Here is a 12,753-nt window from a genome sequence, read left to right as displayed (position 1 = left end):
GTCGGCCAAGTAGTGCCTTTGGTGGCCCCTTAGTTCTTGAGTCCCATTGTGCTGGTGTACGTGGTCCTGCCTCAGCACAGGGATCTAGCCTTCATGGCCTCCCGAGGTCCCTTCCAGCCTGGCATTTCCACAACTGCAAGATCAATAACTGCAAGATCATCAACCAATAACTGCCTTACAATTAAAAACCGCCAACAGGAGCACTAAGTGTAATATACAGGCACTCGGGGGCTGTAGGAAATTGGGGGAAGAGGTTTGAGGTTTTTAACTAGCTCTTCCCCCAAATGAAGTGCAGCAACAGACCTCCCTCCCATGTTCGTCCGTTCCTTCTTCCTGCACCCCAAGTGGCTTGGGTCATTAACTATTCACTTTGCTAGTTTACAGCTGTGTCACTGCAAAGTCCCAGTGAACTGTACTAAACAGCACAAAATCCAAGAAAAACATTTACTCCAAAACAGAAAAGAGCCCTGGACAAACATTCTACTTTGGAGTCCTCTGTGAAGGCTCAACGCCATGGCCTCCTTCTAAGGCAGATCAAAGTCTGAGCAAGGTAGAAATAAGCACAATGCTGTCACAAACACAGCACCTCTCCAACTGCTCCAGCCTGGGGCAGGGTGACAAGGCCCGAATGGACATCCCAGAGCCACCTGGAGCAGCAGCCTTGCCGTTTGTGTTACAGTAGTGCCTCCTTAAGCGGGGCCCCGAAAAGGCCTGGAGCCCTACTGTGCTAAGCCCCATACATACACAGAGCCAGAGCCGCCCTACCCCAAAGAGTTTGCCATCTAAACAGCCAAGACTAACTTTCCAAATGCTGGTGGAAAGATCTGTCCAGCCAGCCCCTCGTGCAATCCCAGGTCACTTCATACATGACTGGTTTCAGCACAAGGATGGCGGAGCTCGCCATGCGTTCCTGTCCAATCCTTGCATGCACTTACATGAGCTCTCCCAAACTCACCGGCTCCCAGGGCCCCAAACCTCATCAGAGAAGATGATGTAGCTATGCTGTGGTGTCACATTTCAGCCGCGGGGGCAGCAGAAGCAGGTGAGTCTGGAGGGGCCGATGTAAGTGTATTCCAGGACAGGGCTAGGCATCCTCAGCACTATGGCAAGGAGGGTTGGCTATTCCTGGGTTTGTATGATGTCAGTGCTCTCTTGTTTGTTCCCCAGCCCTGGGAGTCACCTTGGCATGGCGGCTGGCCTTCTCCACTATTGCACTCCACGAAAGACTTAGGTCTCCATCATGGCTGCATGTCTGTGTAGAACACTCAAGGTAAAAGGGACTGATAAAATAAGCAATGAAGAGGTCCCAGAACGGGCACCGCGACTTACAATTAGGGATGTAAAATGCCATTCAGTTAGTTAACCGGTTAAATGTTAAGTTTAACTGGTTAACTGATAAAACAGGGGCAGGTGGGGAGGCCATTCCAGCACACTGTTGTAAGTAGGAGGTGACCGGGTCACCATTAACCATTACCCAGGAGCAGCTCTCCACCTGTGGATGGACCCTGAGTCAGAAGAGGCTGAACAGTGCCTGTCCCTAAGTGAGCAAGCTGAAGAAACGAAAACACATAAAAGCACAACTACCAGTAGCCACAGACGACACCTGACAGAACGGAAATATGCCCCACAACACAGACAAAGAAAGTGGCAGGTCCCGGTGCTCTGTACAGTCATAGTTGAAAAGCTATGGCATGGACCAACCAAGCCACCACAATGGGTCATGTGGAGGGGGGTGTACGCAACGGCACATGAGCAGATCTACTCAATGCTGGCTTATCCTTGAAGGAGACTCATTAGCAGCAGTACATCAAAATTACAACCATAACCCCAACGGATTCTGGCTAGACTTGCATTGCTGAGGAACACAGAAAACTCCCGAGTTGCAGCATCACACGTCTTGCAGAGCCTCAGTGGGGTGTTAGTATCTATCTGAATAAAACTAAAAAAATTATCATCCACAGCCAAACATCATCAGTGTTTCAATGTGCATTTCTGAATGTTTAACTCAGCTTGAAACCAAATCCCCTCTCAAACTGGGGAGTAAATAATAAATGAAATGCTCAGAAAAGAAAAAAGGAAACAGCAATTTCTCCTTTAGAAGGACATTTCTTCTTTTACAGTTTAATTTATTTCTGAGCAGAGAATCATTTTTAAAGCTTAGTCATTTCATAGAAGTTTTTGATCATTTGCAATCCCTGAAAATGTCTCCAAAGAACAAAGTTTTTGCCTGATTCTAGATAGAACAGAATAAAGCTGAAAATTCAGAACACATTTCTGGATATACAGGTATGTTTTCTCTCTTCCCTCCTCTGAGTTTCTGAGCCCATTACTCCCTCACACAAAAGTATCAGTAAAACTGTCACATCAGTTGAGGTGACAGAAGTCTACCAGTTGCTATTTATGCACAGAGTAATTCCTTCAAAATTTTGACTGATTAAATTGTCATTCCAACCACATGTTCAAAGAAAGAGCTGCAGGATAACAAAAACTTCCCATCCAAGAGCTGAATTACTTCCTATGTCACAATCATAATTAGCCAACAAAGAGCTGGTTTTCTGATGAAAAGCAGGCATCACCCCATAGCAATAATATTACTATACACTGAGAAATGCCAACAGTTTGGTTGCTAATAATTTTTTGTCCTAGAATTTTTTGTCCCTTTTCAGATTCTTATTCCTTTGCTAAACTTTTTTTACTTTGGGGGTGAAGTTTGGGAAGTTTCTTCTCAAGTTGCTGTTTGTATATGGTAAGTTTCCATACAAATGCTCTAACCATTTTCAAGAAGAAAGAGAGTAGGGAAACATACTTTTGCACTGATTAATAAAAAAGACCTAAAGAGTCAATGAGAAGTGGCAGGGTTTTGACGTTTACAAAGGAAATATGCTATAAAAGTTGCCGTCTGTGGTCAGATGAAAACCAGTATCCACATGGCTGAGATACAGTGGTTCAAACAGCATCCTTTGTGGATGCACCCATATTTGTGTTGTACCATGTGAGTAAATGGGCATAAGGCTGTGACAAAGATGTGGCACCCTTGGGAGTCTTCTTAAGAGATGCAAGATGATTTCCTGATCTCAGTAATGCACAGCTTGTCCAAGACAGACCAGTCAGTATCCACGGACTCTACTAGCTACCGTACCGCCTCGCCTGTCTTTTCTGACATCAAATTCTCCCTTATGTAATCTTGTTTCACAAGCACTCCTTCCTCCTGGGGAAGAGGTAGGAGACTGTTTGAGTGGAAGCTAGAGAAGGCTCAGCATTCAGCATGCCTGCAAGAATAAGACAGACCGCAGAGAGACAGTATTTTGCAATAAGGAGTGCTACTGACAGCTAGAAGGATTGGTATAAGAAAGACTGATGAAGAATCATCTGACATCTGCATCCCCGATGGTGCTGTCATCTGCTATTACAGAATGGCTCTTGGTAGGATGTGGAAGGGGAGGCACTTTTAACATAACATCCCACCGCACTGCCTTTGTTCCAATGGTTACACCTTCCACCACATTCATACCATAACAGATAGTCTGCAATGTATGACCAGGACATCAAATGCACAAATTCAGGACATTTATTTCAATGTGCAAGTAATGCTCCCTTCCTTCCTTCTTCTATAAAAGCAAGGAAATGAAACTCAGAAAGATAAATTATGCAATCTTAAAATGTAGATTTCAAACACAGTCATGGGATTGCCTGGGGTGGCTGGGGCCTCTTCTCTGGGCCAGCCAGGCCTGTAGGGGCTCCACAGTTCTCCTGCATTGTCGGGAGGCAGAGGCTGCCCCCCTGTGGTCATTCTGGAGTATAACTGCCACTGGTATCAGAGCCCTCCCTTTCCATTTGACGAGAAGGAGTCAGATTCCATGCACATCCCATTGTCCTGGCACAACCAAACCATTACAATGCTTTGACTTGTGAGACGAGGAAGCTGCATACCAAATTTGGTGGTCCTTGCTCTTACGGTTTAGGAGGAGTTCTTGAACAAACAGACTCACAGACGAATGGACAGACAGACACACCAACTCTCCCAAATATATAGTAGATACATGGAAGCCGTTTACTTTGCTCCGGGAACCATACACAGGAATTGTATCTTGTGATAAAATCTCAGCTCTCCTACTGCTTCAGTGTAGGTTTTCCCATTCAACAGAAGAATGCAATTGGCTGGTCAATGCAACCACAGCTTTAGAAACTATGGGTCAGCCTGCACACAAGAGTCAAACCACAGGAAAGAGCTAGGTCCAGCCCATGCAAAATTACAACAGTCTACCCTGCTTCTTGGTCCCTCAGAACACTCTCTCCTGTGGAGACCTCCCCTCTCACCAGTCCATGTACCCGTCATCCACCTACCAGCCACAGCTCACTACCTTGAGCAATGCCCCATTAGCCTCTACTCTCCCCAGACCCAATTGCCTTTCCCCCTCCAGCTTTTCTAAGCAGGACAGTCACCTTCACAACTTCAGCTTCTGCCTGGCACATCCTGGTTCCTCACTCTCACTCCCTCCTTTTGCCCTTCAACCCTGGATCATTAACCCCACTTGTCACAAGGGCCACTTACCAATCCTTGTTTTCAAAACACCTGCTCCCTTCCCCATTGCTGAGAACCCGAGTTCCCTCTCTAGAACCATCACACGATCCTTAACAACACACACATCCCTGATTAACCTACCTCGGCCTGGCCTCGGCACTCTATGGGCATTATCTGAAGTGTGCAATAAAGAATCACAGGAAGAGCCACAGGAGTTCAGTGGTGAGAGTCAGCGCATGGTTCGTGCACAGCAGCAGGCATCTTGTCCATGACAATGGAATGGAAAAATGAGATATCTTCCTTAAGCCAAAAAATAAATCAAATCCTTACCTTTTCATACCATACTGACTTCTTGCAAGTTACCAGTTCATGCAGTTCATCATGTAGAGTCACAAGATCTTTTGTCAATGTGTCTATTTCTCCGATAATATTGCTAGCACTGTGGCAACACAAGTTAGCATTTGGCAATGGGTTTTTCTCTTTACAAACATCCTGTGGCTTGTATGTATTTGCATCTTCAGCCAGGGTATCTAATACAGTTTCCTAAAGAAAAAAAATACACGGTACAATTAATTAACTTTAAAGCACTAACCAGAAATCTTTGCTTGCCAGGTGCTTCCCCAATATTTAATTTTAAGAACAAAGTATAAATTGACTGGTGATCTCAGACATCTCTACTCGCTACATTTTTTTTTTAAAGAAAATATGATTACTGAACAGAATTGGCTCAGCTTGCTAATAAATACACGTTTTAGTGTATTTCTGAATTAGCAAATGCCCAAGGAAAAGGCTATACTGTGTTGCCATTATTGAAAGCGAACAAAATCCAGGGAATGTAAGCAGATCATAGCTCAGTGCTCCAGAAGCTCTGAACATGGCCTCCAGAGATTTGAAGAAGGGGTTCTCTCTTTATGACCTCTCTGTTCAAATGTCAGGATTAGTAGGTGATACAATTACTGCATTCAATGTGCATTGTGCTTACTTCAGACTCTGGATTAAAACAGTTAATCAGTTTGGTCCTAAATCTTACCCAGGCAAGTCTTGCATTTGGTGCACATTGTCTTTCTTAGGCCACAGCTATGCTACAAGGACTGTAATAACATACCTACACTATCAGAGCCACGCCAGCATAACTGGCAATGGAAGGGGGTTTTCTGTTGCTGTCTGAACCCCACCTTCCCAAGCTCAGGTAGTCAGAGGTCAATGGAAACATTCTTCTGTAGGCCCAGCTGAATCTACACTGGGAGCTGGACTGGCATAGCTACAGCACTGAGGGGAAGAGGGACTTTCACACCCTTGAGTGCCATAACTAAGCCAGTTAAATTTTAAGTGAAGATCTGGCCCAATTTGCCCTGCAGCTCGTAAGTAGCAGCAACAAACCAGCATGGAACGAGGTGTAACAGTTCATTCGAACTAAGGACTTAGTTGGAATTACCGTTTCACTGCCGCGTGTAGCCGCGGGCAGTTACTTCGGACTAGTGGAATTTAAAAATGGCTACCGGACAGGAACAAGTCTGATCCTGACACTGTAACAATTGCTGCCTGAGTTTCCATTTAGGCTTCTGTAGATCCTGCCATCTACTGCGCTTGTTTTCCAGCATTTTCTTGCTGAAAATGATCTTTCTGAAGATTGTCATGGTTTTGTAGTATCTTTCTTAGAAATCCATGCTCCTTTATGGACTTGCCTGTGCTGAAATGTTGTGTGTGCTATAAAGAAACTGGTGATAGCAGAGACCTGAAACAATCCATCGCCTTGCTCATGTCCTAATTCTATTCCTTCTTTTCCCAGGGTGTTCATCCAGTCAGTGTTATTACTCCCAATATTGCATTAAAGCCCCCGTTATGAGGAAACAACCTCTAGATGTGGTTTGTGAAATGTCTGCTTGAAGTTCAGTGTAAAATTGGTTTATGGCACTGTCATCTGCATATGTTGCGGGTATTTTATAGTTACAGGTCCACCTTTCCCTGGTAGTTCAGTGCTCATTACATGTGTAGACATGAACCTACAGCTTTTCAAGGAACTGTAAGCTTTGTCTAATAATATGAAGGCAACTCTGTATTCAGACCCTTCATATCCTACAAAAGCACCCCTGTATTTACACCCTTCACAGTATTGTAACTATCTTTGTACAACACATGCCTTGTGAGGTATCTTTCAAAACTAACTCCTCACTGGTCAATTATATCCTGATGAAATGTATATAGCAACTTTATGTATAAAATTATAAACTAACCCTGTATGATGTAATTAGCACTAGGGCTATCAAGTGATTAAAAATTAATCACAAATAAGTGTGCTGTTAAACAATAGAATACCACTTATTGAAATATTTTTGAATGTTTTCTACATTTTTAAATATATTGATTTCCATAACAAAACAGATTACAAAGTGTACCATGCTTAATATTTGTATTACACTATTTGCACTGTAAAAAACAAAATAGTATTTACAATTCCCCCATTACAAGTACTGTACTGCAATCTCTTTGTTATGAAAGCTGAACAAAGGTAGAATTATGTAAAAAAAAAACCTGCATTCAAAAATAAAACAATGTAAAACTTTAGAGCCAAAAAGTCCACTCAGCTAATCACTCAGACAAACAAGTTGGTTTATATTTGCAGGAGATAATGCTGCCTACGTCTTGTTTACAATGCCCCCTGAAAGTGAGAACAGGCACTCATCTGGCATTGTTATACCCAGCATTGAAAGACATGTAGGTGTGTTAAAGATTCATGTGTCTGTTCTTGCTTCTACCACTATTCCAGAGGTCATGGTGTGGTGTTAGTAACAAGCTAATTCAAATACTGCAGAATGTGTGTTGCACACAGTAAGAGTCAATAGTGAACTCACAGAGTGGTTTGAAAACTGAAGTGACGTGAGGATGTATACTCCAATACTTGTTGCTCTATATTTAGAAAATATCTTGCCCAACTCCCTTAGTAACATTGAGAGAGGCTGCATGATCTCGGGACAAAGTCACCTTTACTTTGAAGATAATATCATAATTTCATCTACAGAGGACTATGCCCAAGAAGCAGCAACTGAACTGTACACAGCAGCCAGAGAACGGGGTTCAAAACTGAATGCCCAAAAGAACAAACAAATGGAACAAGACCGTAGTGATAGTCTAGCGCTGACACTGGTGGCAAGAAGGAACTGGGTGTGGGGGCAGCGGGCAGTGCCCCTTATATCACACCAAGAGGGCACCAGAGCTACTCCCCTACGGATGGCACCAGTGCACATGGTGATCACACACGCCTAATGTGGACTGCACACGTGTAATCCCTTCAAGAAGCAGCACCTGTTTTCTGCACTAGATAACCTTTTTCTAATGCAAAGCATTCTTAAGATAATTCTGCCAGGTAGAGTTCCAACAGAAATCAAAACACATCTTCTCTGGGTTCTTGAATATGTTCTACAATATTCAAGAACAATACCAAAAGAAAAGAAAACAGAATTGATGCCACTGACTGAGAGAACATGCACATTTCCCATCACAAATGATGGTGAGTTAAATTCTCTAATACCATCCAACTGTTGGCCAGTATTTATTTAGGACTTGATCCAGACAGGTGCTGAGATCACAGTACCCTCAACAACCTGCTCAGACACGCACAGCACCAGCCTCCTGGTGAGCAGATCAAAACTCCACAGCTACCATTTGCCTAGCTGAATGCTTGTTTGTATGATTCTGGATCTGTGGCCATCTTAACGCTGACACTTTTCAGAGCAGCACAATTACAGAGATAAATAAAGCACCAGCTGTTATGGAAACAACCACCTTTCCTGATACCACAATTGTACTAGTGTGGTTTTAAAGTGTTTTTCAAGGCAGTTTAGATGATTTTTTACTCCTTTATTTTGCTCTCAGTATATAACAATGCAATTAATGACTCTCCTTCTCCAAATTCTATATACTCACATTGTTAAATTTCTGTTTTTAAGAATTATTTTCAGCAGCTGCAAATGGGTGAAAGTTTTATATTAAAGTGAGATGCACAGAAGTCATAAGATGCACAGAGGAAGGCTTATTGATTTTCTAATGATCATTCAACACCATGCAAGGGGAATTCTGTAATTTCTACACACTATCTGGCTGGAAAAATGAAGGTGTTTGAAATTTCAACGGCTTGAAAATGTAGTTGTCTCTGAGTCTGTAATAAAGCTTAAAACTCCTCTTCTGACAAGCCATTTAATTTATAACAAAATGTGTGATTGCTATGTTTTCTTAAACATAAAAGAGATGAAAGATTAGGCATTTCCATTTGTGGTAACTGTAGATGCCTGAAATTCAGCTTCTCTTCCCTCCAGTTTGGCAGCCTATTGGAGTAAGTCATCCAACAGATGCTAGACTGATGAGCGAGATCTAAGGATACAGACTTTCATTTAAAAGGCCTCCTCTTCAAAAGGAAGTTGTATAGCCAGTTGATAACTTTCACTTTTCCACATATGCAGGAAGGGCATTAGAGGAGCAACCGTTTACCAGAAGTAACAAAAAATTGCAGCCTTAATATTTCGTTTGGTTCATTACCATCCACTGCCAATAGACTGGTTCCAGTTCTTTCCACTCCAGAAAGGCTTCTAATCGAGAGTTTTCAGACTCCAGTAACTGCAACAACTGAGAAGAGGGGGAAAAAAAGAAAATCAAAAGTCCCATTTGGTCATCTGCGCAACGTATAAAGTGCAATTTTTAAAGCCTTTCTGGTCTGAATAACGAAGGCTTTCAATCACATCGCTTCAGTAGTACTCATTCCTTTCACATCATAGTGCACCTCGCAGACGGACATTTACAGGCAGAACATTCATCTGCAAAAACGGTAAGGATTGAGAACACATATGAACTTGTGTGGATGCCCACATCCCTCCCTACTGTGTAACTGCAAACACGGATGCTTCTTACACAAGGCAGTGGGATACAGAGCGAGGACCAGTCCCATGGATCCAGTACTCCCGCAGTTTCTTCCTTCTCACTATATGCTGCTATGACTGAGGCTTGCACTATGCATTATTTAGCAGGAAGCAATGCAAATGCTAGTGATGCAAATTTGATTGGAACTGAATAAAAGCTTTTCCTCACGTCCAGTCCCCAGCCATAAAACAGCAGCAGTCCCTCACATACACATATGTGGCTTCAAGTGTCACTTAGAAGGGTTCAAAACAATACAACTCGTCTATAAAAAGATCTTTGCCCCTTTAGATCCTGAAACCTCCTGTGCTTCTTTGATACCAATATTAATCTCACAGCTCAGCCACACTCCAAACACTGCTGCTACCGGGGTCACTCTCCCATCTGGATCAAACCTCGCTCCCCCACTATTCTTTGAATCTGGCCAGCATACCAAGTTTAAATCCCTTCTTGTCTAAGGCTGTGTTCCAGCCACAATCTTGGACCTGGATGCATCCCCTCCAACGCCACTCTCCTGATATCCAGTTATTTCTCCTTCTCCCGTCTCTCTGCCGTGTCCTGCACCGCTCCTCTCCTCAGAGTCCCAAGCTGCCAAGCTCATCCCCTGCTCCTTATTCAAATGATTTATAAACACTCAATTCTCCAGCACTGCTCACAAGTAGGAGCTGATCAGGAGGAATTCTCTCTGAAATGGAAGCATCTATATAACATAACCAGATTGTCTCCCTCACTGGAGTGCCTCTCCCACAGATACTTTTATGGGCAATGCAAGAAGTGAGGGTTTTACAAGGGATTTGAAAGCTACCGAGACGTAGAGGGGAGAAGATAGCTATCACTAGATCTCGCCCCTCCTCCCAGTTCAGAGTCAGATAGGGATAGAACAGCCTCCTTTTTCAAAAGGGCAACCTAACTTGAGTCAGCTGGGAGAGCAGTGGGTACTGTTGTGCATCTGCCCTCCAGAAACCAGGCTGCTATGGCAGCACACACATTAACAGTCCCTCTGGCACAGTAAGGTGAATATACAAACTGGAGACCAAGATCCCCAGAATGGCTAGCTAGGGAACAGCACGATCCAGAGAGAGATTTCAAAAACTCTTCTGGCCACAACAAGATGGATGGGAAAACAGGAGATAAGTAAGTTATCTGCGAGTGCCACAGTAACTCATCAGCTTTAGGATACAGAATTGAATCTAGGTAAAGGCCATTATTTGAAATGAATGACTCCATGCCACTAGGGCACTGCAGGCAAGTTTTTGAAGGACTCCAAAAGCATTTTCCTGACATGATTTCAAAGATGAAGATCAAGACCGGAGCCCTAATTCAATCTACTTAGCACAGACATAACTATATTCAGCCAGCTTTGTGGCTTTTACTTACTTTGTATTGCAATGGCTAACAGAGAACTCAAAACCCTGAGCTATCTGCTTTGCTCTTTTAATCTAAAGCTGATAGAAGGAGGGGAGAACAGTAGCATGATAAAATAATGGCTACAAATTACTAAATGCTAGATTCAAAACACATCGCACACTGTTCATGCAAACAGCACAGGCTGGTGTGCACATCTTACTGCTGCCAGTGTCTGCCAGTTACCGCATTAGCACAGATGTTAAAGGTGACCTGCAAAGGGGAAGGAGAGTTGGAATTCTACCCTTTGAGCTGCTGTATGACAGCTAAGGAGAAGCTGAAGAGAGGGGAAGGGGAGAGAATCTTTGTTCATTTGGATTTTTCTTTTTGATAAAAAAAACCTTAGAAATATCACACATCAGCTATGATCTTCCCTAGTTAGACCAAAGGAACTATGGCTATTTCAGAGGATGTAAGTTATTAGCTCTTACACCTTAGCTGAAAGGCTAAGAGCATTAAGCCTTTACCAAAGGCTTTCTTTCTCCAACATGTTAGTCACTTGAACTAAATAGGAGTTCACTAAAAAAAAAAAAAAGCATCTTAATTAAGTCCACCTACTAACCTTCAAAGCCATTTGCCAACATTAAGTAATTTATGTGAACTGCAGCCATTTGAGACCAGGGTTTTCAAGAGTCTCTTATCCCCATTTTGCAGATGGCAAAACAAAAGCCTGGAAATGCTGCTGCTTTGCATCTTTCAAGACGATAGAATTTTCCTTTAAGTGGCCCAATATAGATTAGGTTCTGCTTTAATGTGGGATGAGCAATCTACTCATCTGCTCCCCAAGCAAGTGATCCCTTTGGAAATAACCCTAGAAGACAGATCAAAGTTCTGCATTTGATCTAAGGACCAATGTGTTTGTCCTTTCTAATAAAACATAAAGGCTCCAACACCTCCAGAAGGAGGAGCATTCACTGTCTCTCATGATCAAAAGGAAACTTTAAGTAAAACAATTTTTGCTTTGAATAGAAATTGGAGTGAAGCTTAGGGATAATATGTGAACATCATTTTTCTCTTTGTGCAAAACTGGGATAATGTGACTCTTGTAAGAGAATTGCCATTTTCTCCAGCTTTCTACAGGAAGTAACTGCCTCAAACTACTTACACTGAAAGACAAATTAATGATAAATTCCAGTTACCAAGATCTGTTGCAAAATAATTCCATAATAGATGTTGAAAGCAAACACTTACCAATAACTTTCTCTCTAAACCTTTGTTTAAAAAAAAAATCTATCGCTTGTACAAATGACTTGACAGGCAATTGCTTTTTAAGAAACCTAAACGAAGCTTAATTGAATAGTGCCCCAGCACCCGCCTGTAACATTATATTCCATATTCTTTATGGAAATAGGCTTAAGACATGAACATGTCATAGCAGAGATGTGCTTTATGCAAGATAATTCATGTAAGACATCATTGGAAAGGTTATGAGCCACTGAATGCAGCTACCTGGTATACATGTCGGTATCATTCTTGTATCTGAAGTTAGGAACGCTGACCTGTGCTACCTGTGTTTCACATTTGCTGCTTTGGGTGACTCCCACTGCTGATACTTCAGAGACTACAATGGAAAAGCCCATCAGCAAAGAACATGGACTGTGAAAACTCTTAGCCTTCCTGTCCACATTCCACACTACTACTGAATCCTGGATGCTGGGGTGCTACAGAGTAAGGTGACCTTGTCACCTGGTACTCACCTGGTACTCACCACCACCTTGGTGGTGCCTTTCCGCTGAGGGGGGAGGGTGAACTACACACAGGGTTCCTGCCTTATGGAAATTCTACAGAAGGCCAGGGAGGAAAACAATGATTGCCTTCAGCTTGCTTCTCCTCTGTTTGAAAACACCCTTGAAACAAAAGGACTTGAACTAGGAGGAAGGGGAGAACTGCTGGACCCCGGCTACAAGATAGCTAGGCCG

At 42.8% G+C, this 12,753-nt stretch overlaps 1 protein-coding gene across 3 annotated transcripts in view; it reads right to left on the bottom strand.

Moving 5' to 3' along the window:
• TEDC1 (tubulin epsilon and delta complex 1) overlaps positions 1–12,753 on the bottom strand; it is an 83,562-nt gene that overhangs the window by 21,447 nt on the left and 49,362 nt on the right. For 2 of the 3 annotated variants that reach the window (XM_075937085.2, XM_075937082.2), the window contains exons 6-7: positions 9,056–9,142; positions 4,853–5,065 (exon numbers count right to left, since the gene is read on the bottom strand). In XM_075937085.2, coding sequence (XP_075793200.2) covers positions 4,853–5,065; positions 9,056–9,142 — 300 coding nt within the window. The remainder of the gene's footprint in view (positions 1–4,852; positions 5,066–9,055; positions 9,143–12,753) is intronic. The other variant, XM_075937083.2, reaches the window with a different exon arrangement.

Source organism: Pelodiscus sinensis, chromosome 9 (genome assembly GCF_052426305.1).
Source record: "Pelodiscus sinensis isolate ZL-2025 chromosome 9, ASM5242630v1, whole genome shotgun sequence".
In the NCBI taxonomy this organism is placed as follows: Eukaryota; Metazoa; Chordata; order Testudines; family Trionychidae; genus Pelodiscus; species Pelodiscus sinensis.
This window is presented reverse-complemented; position numbering and strand designations above follow the sequence as displayed.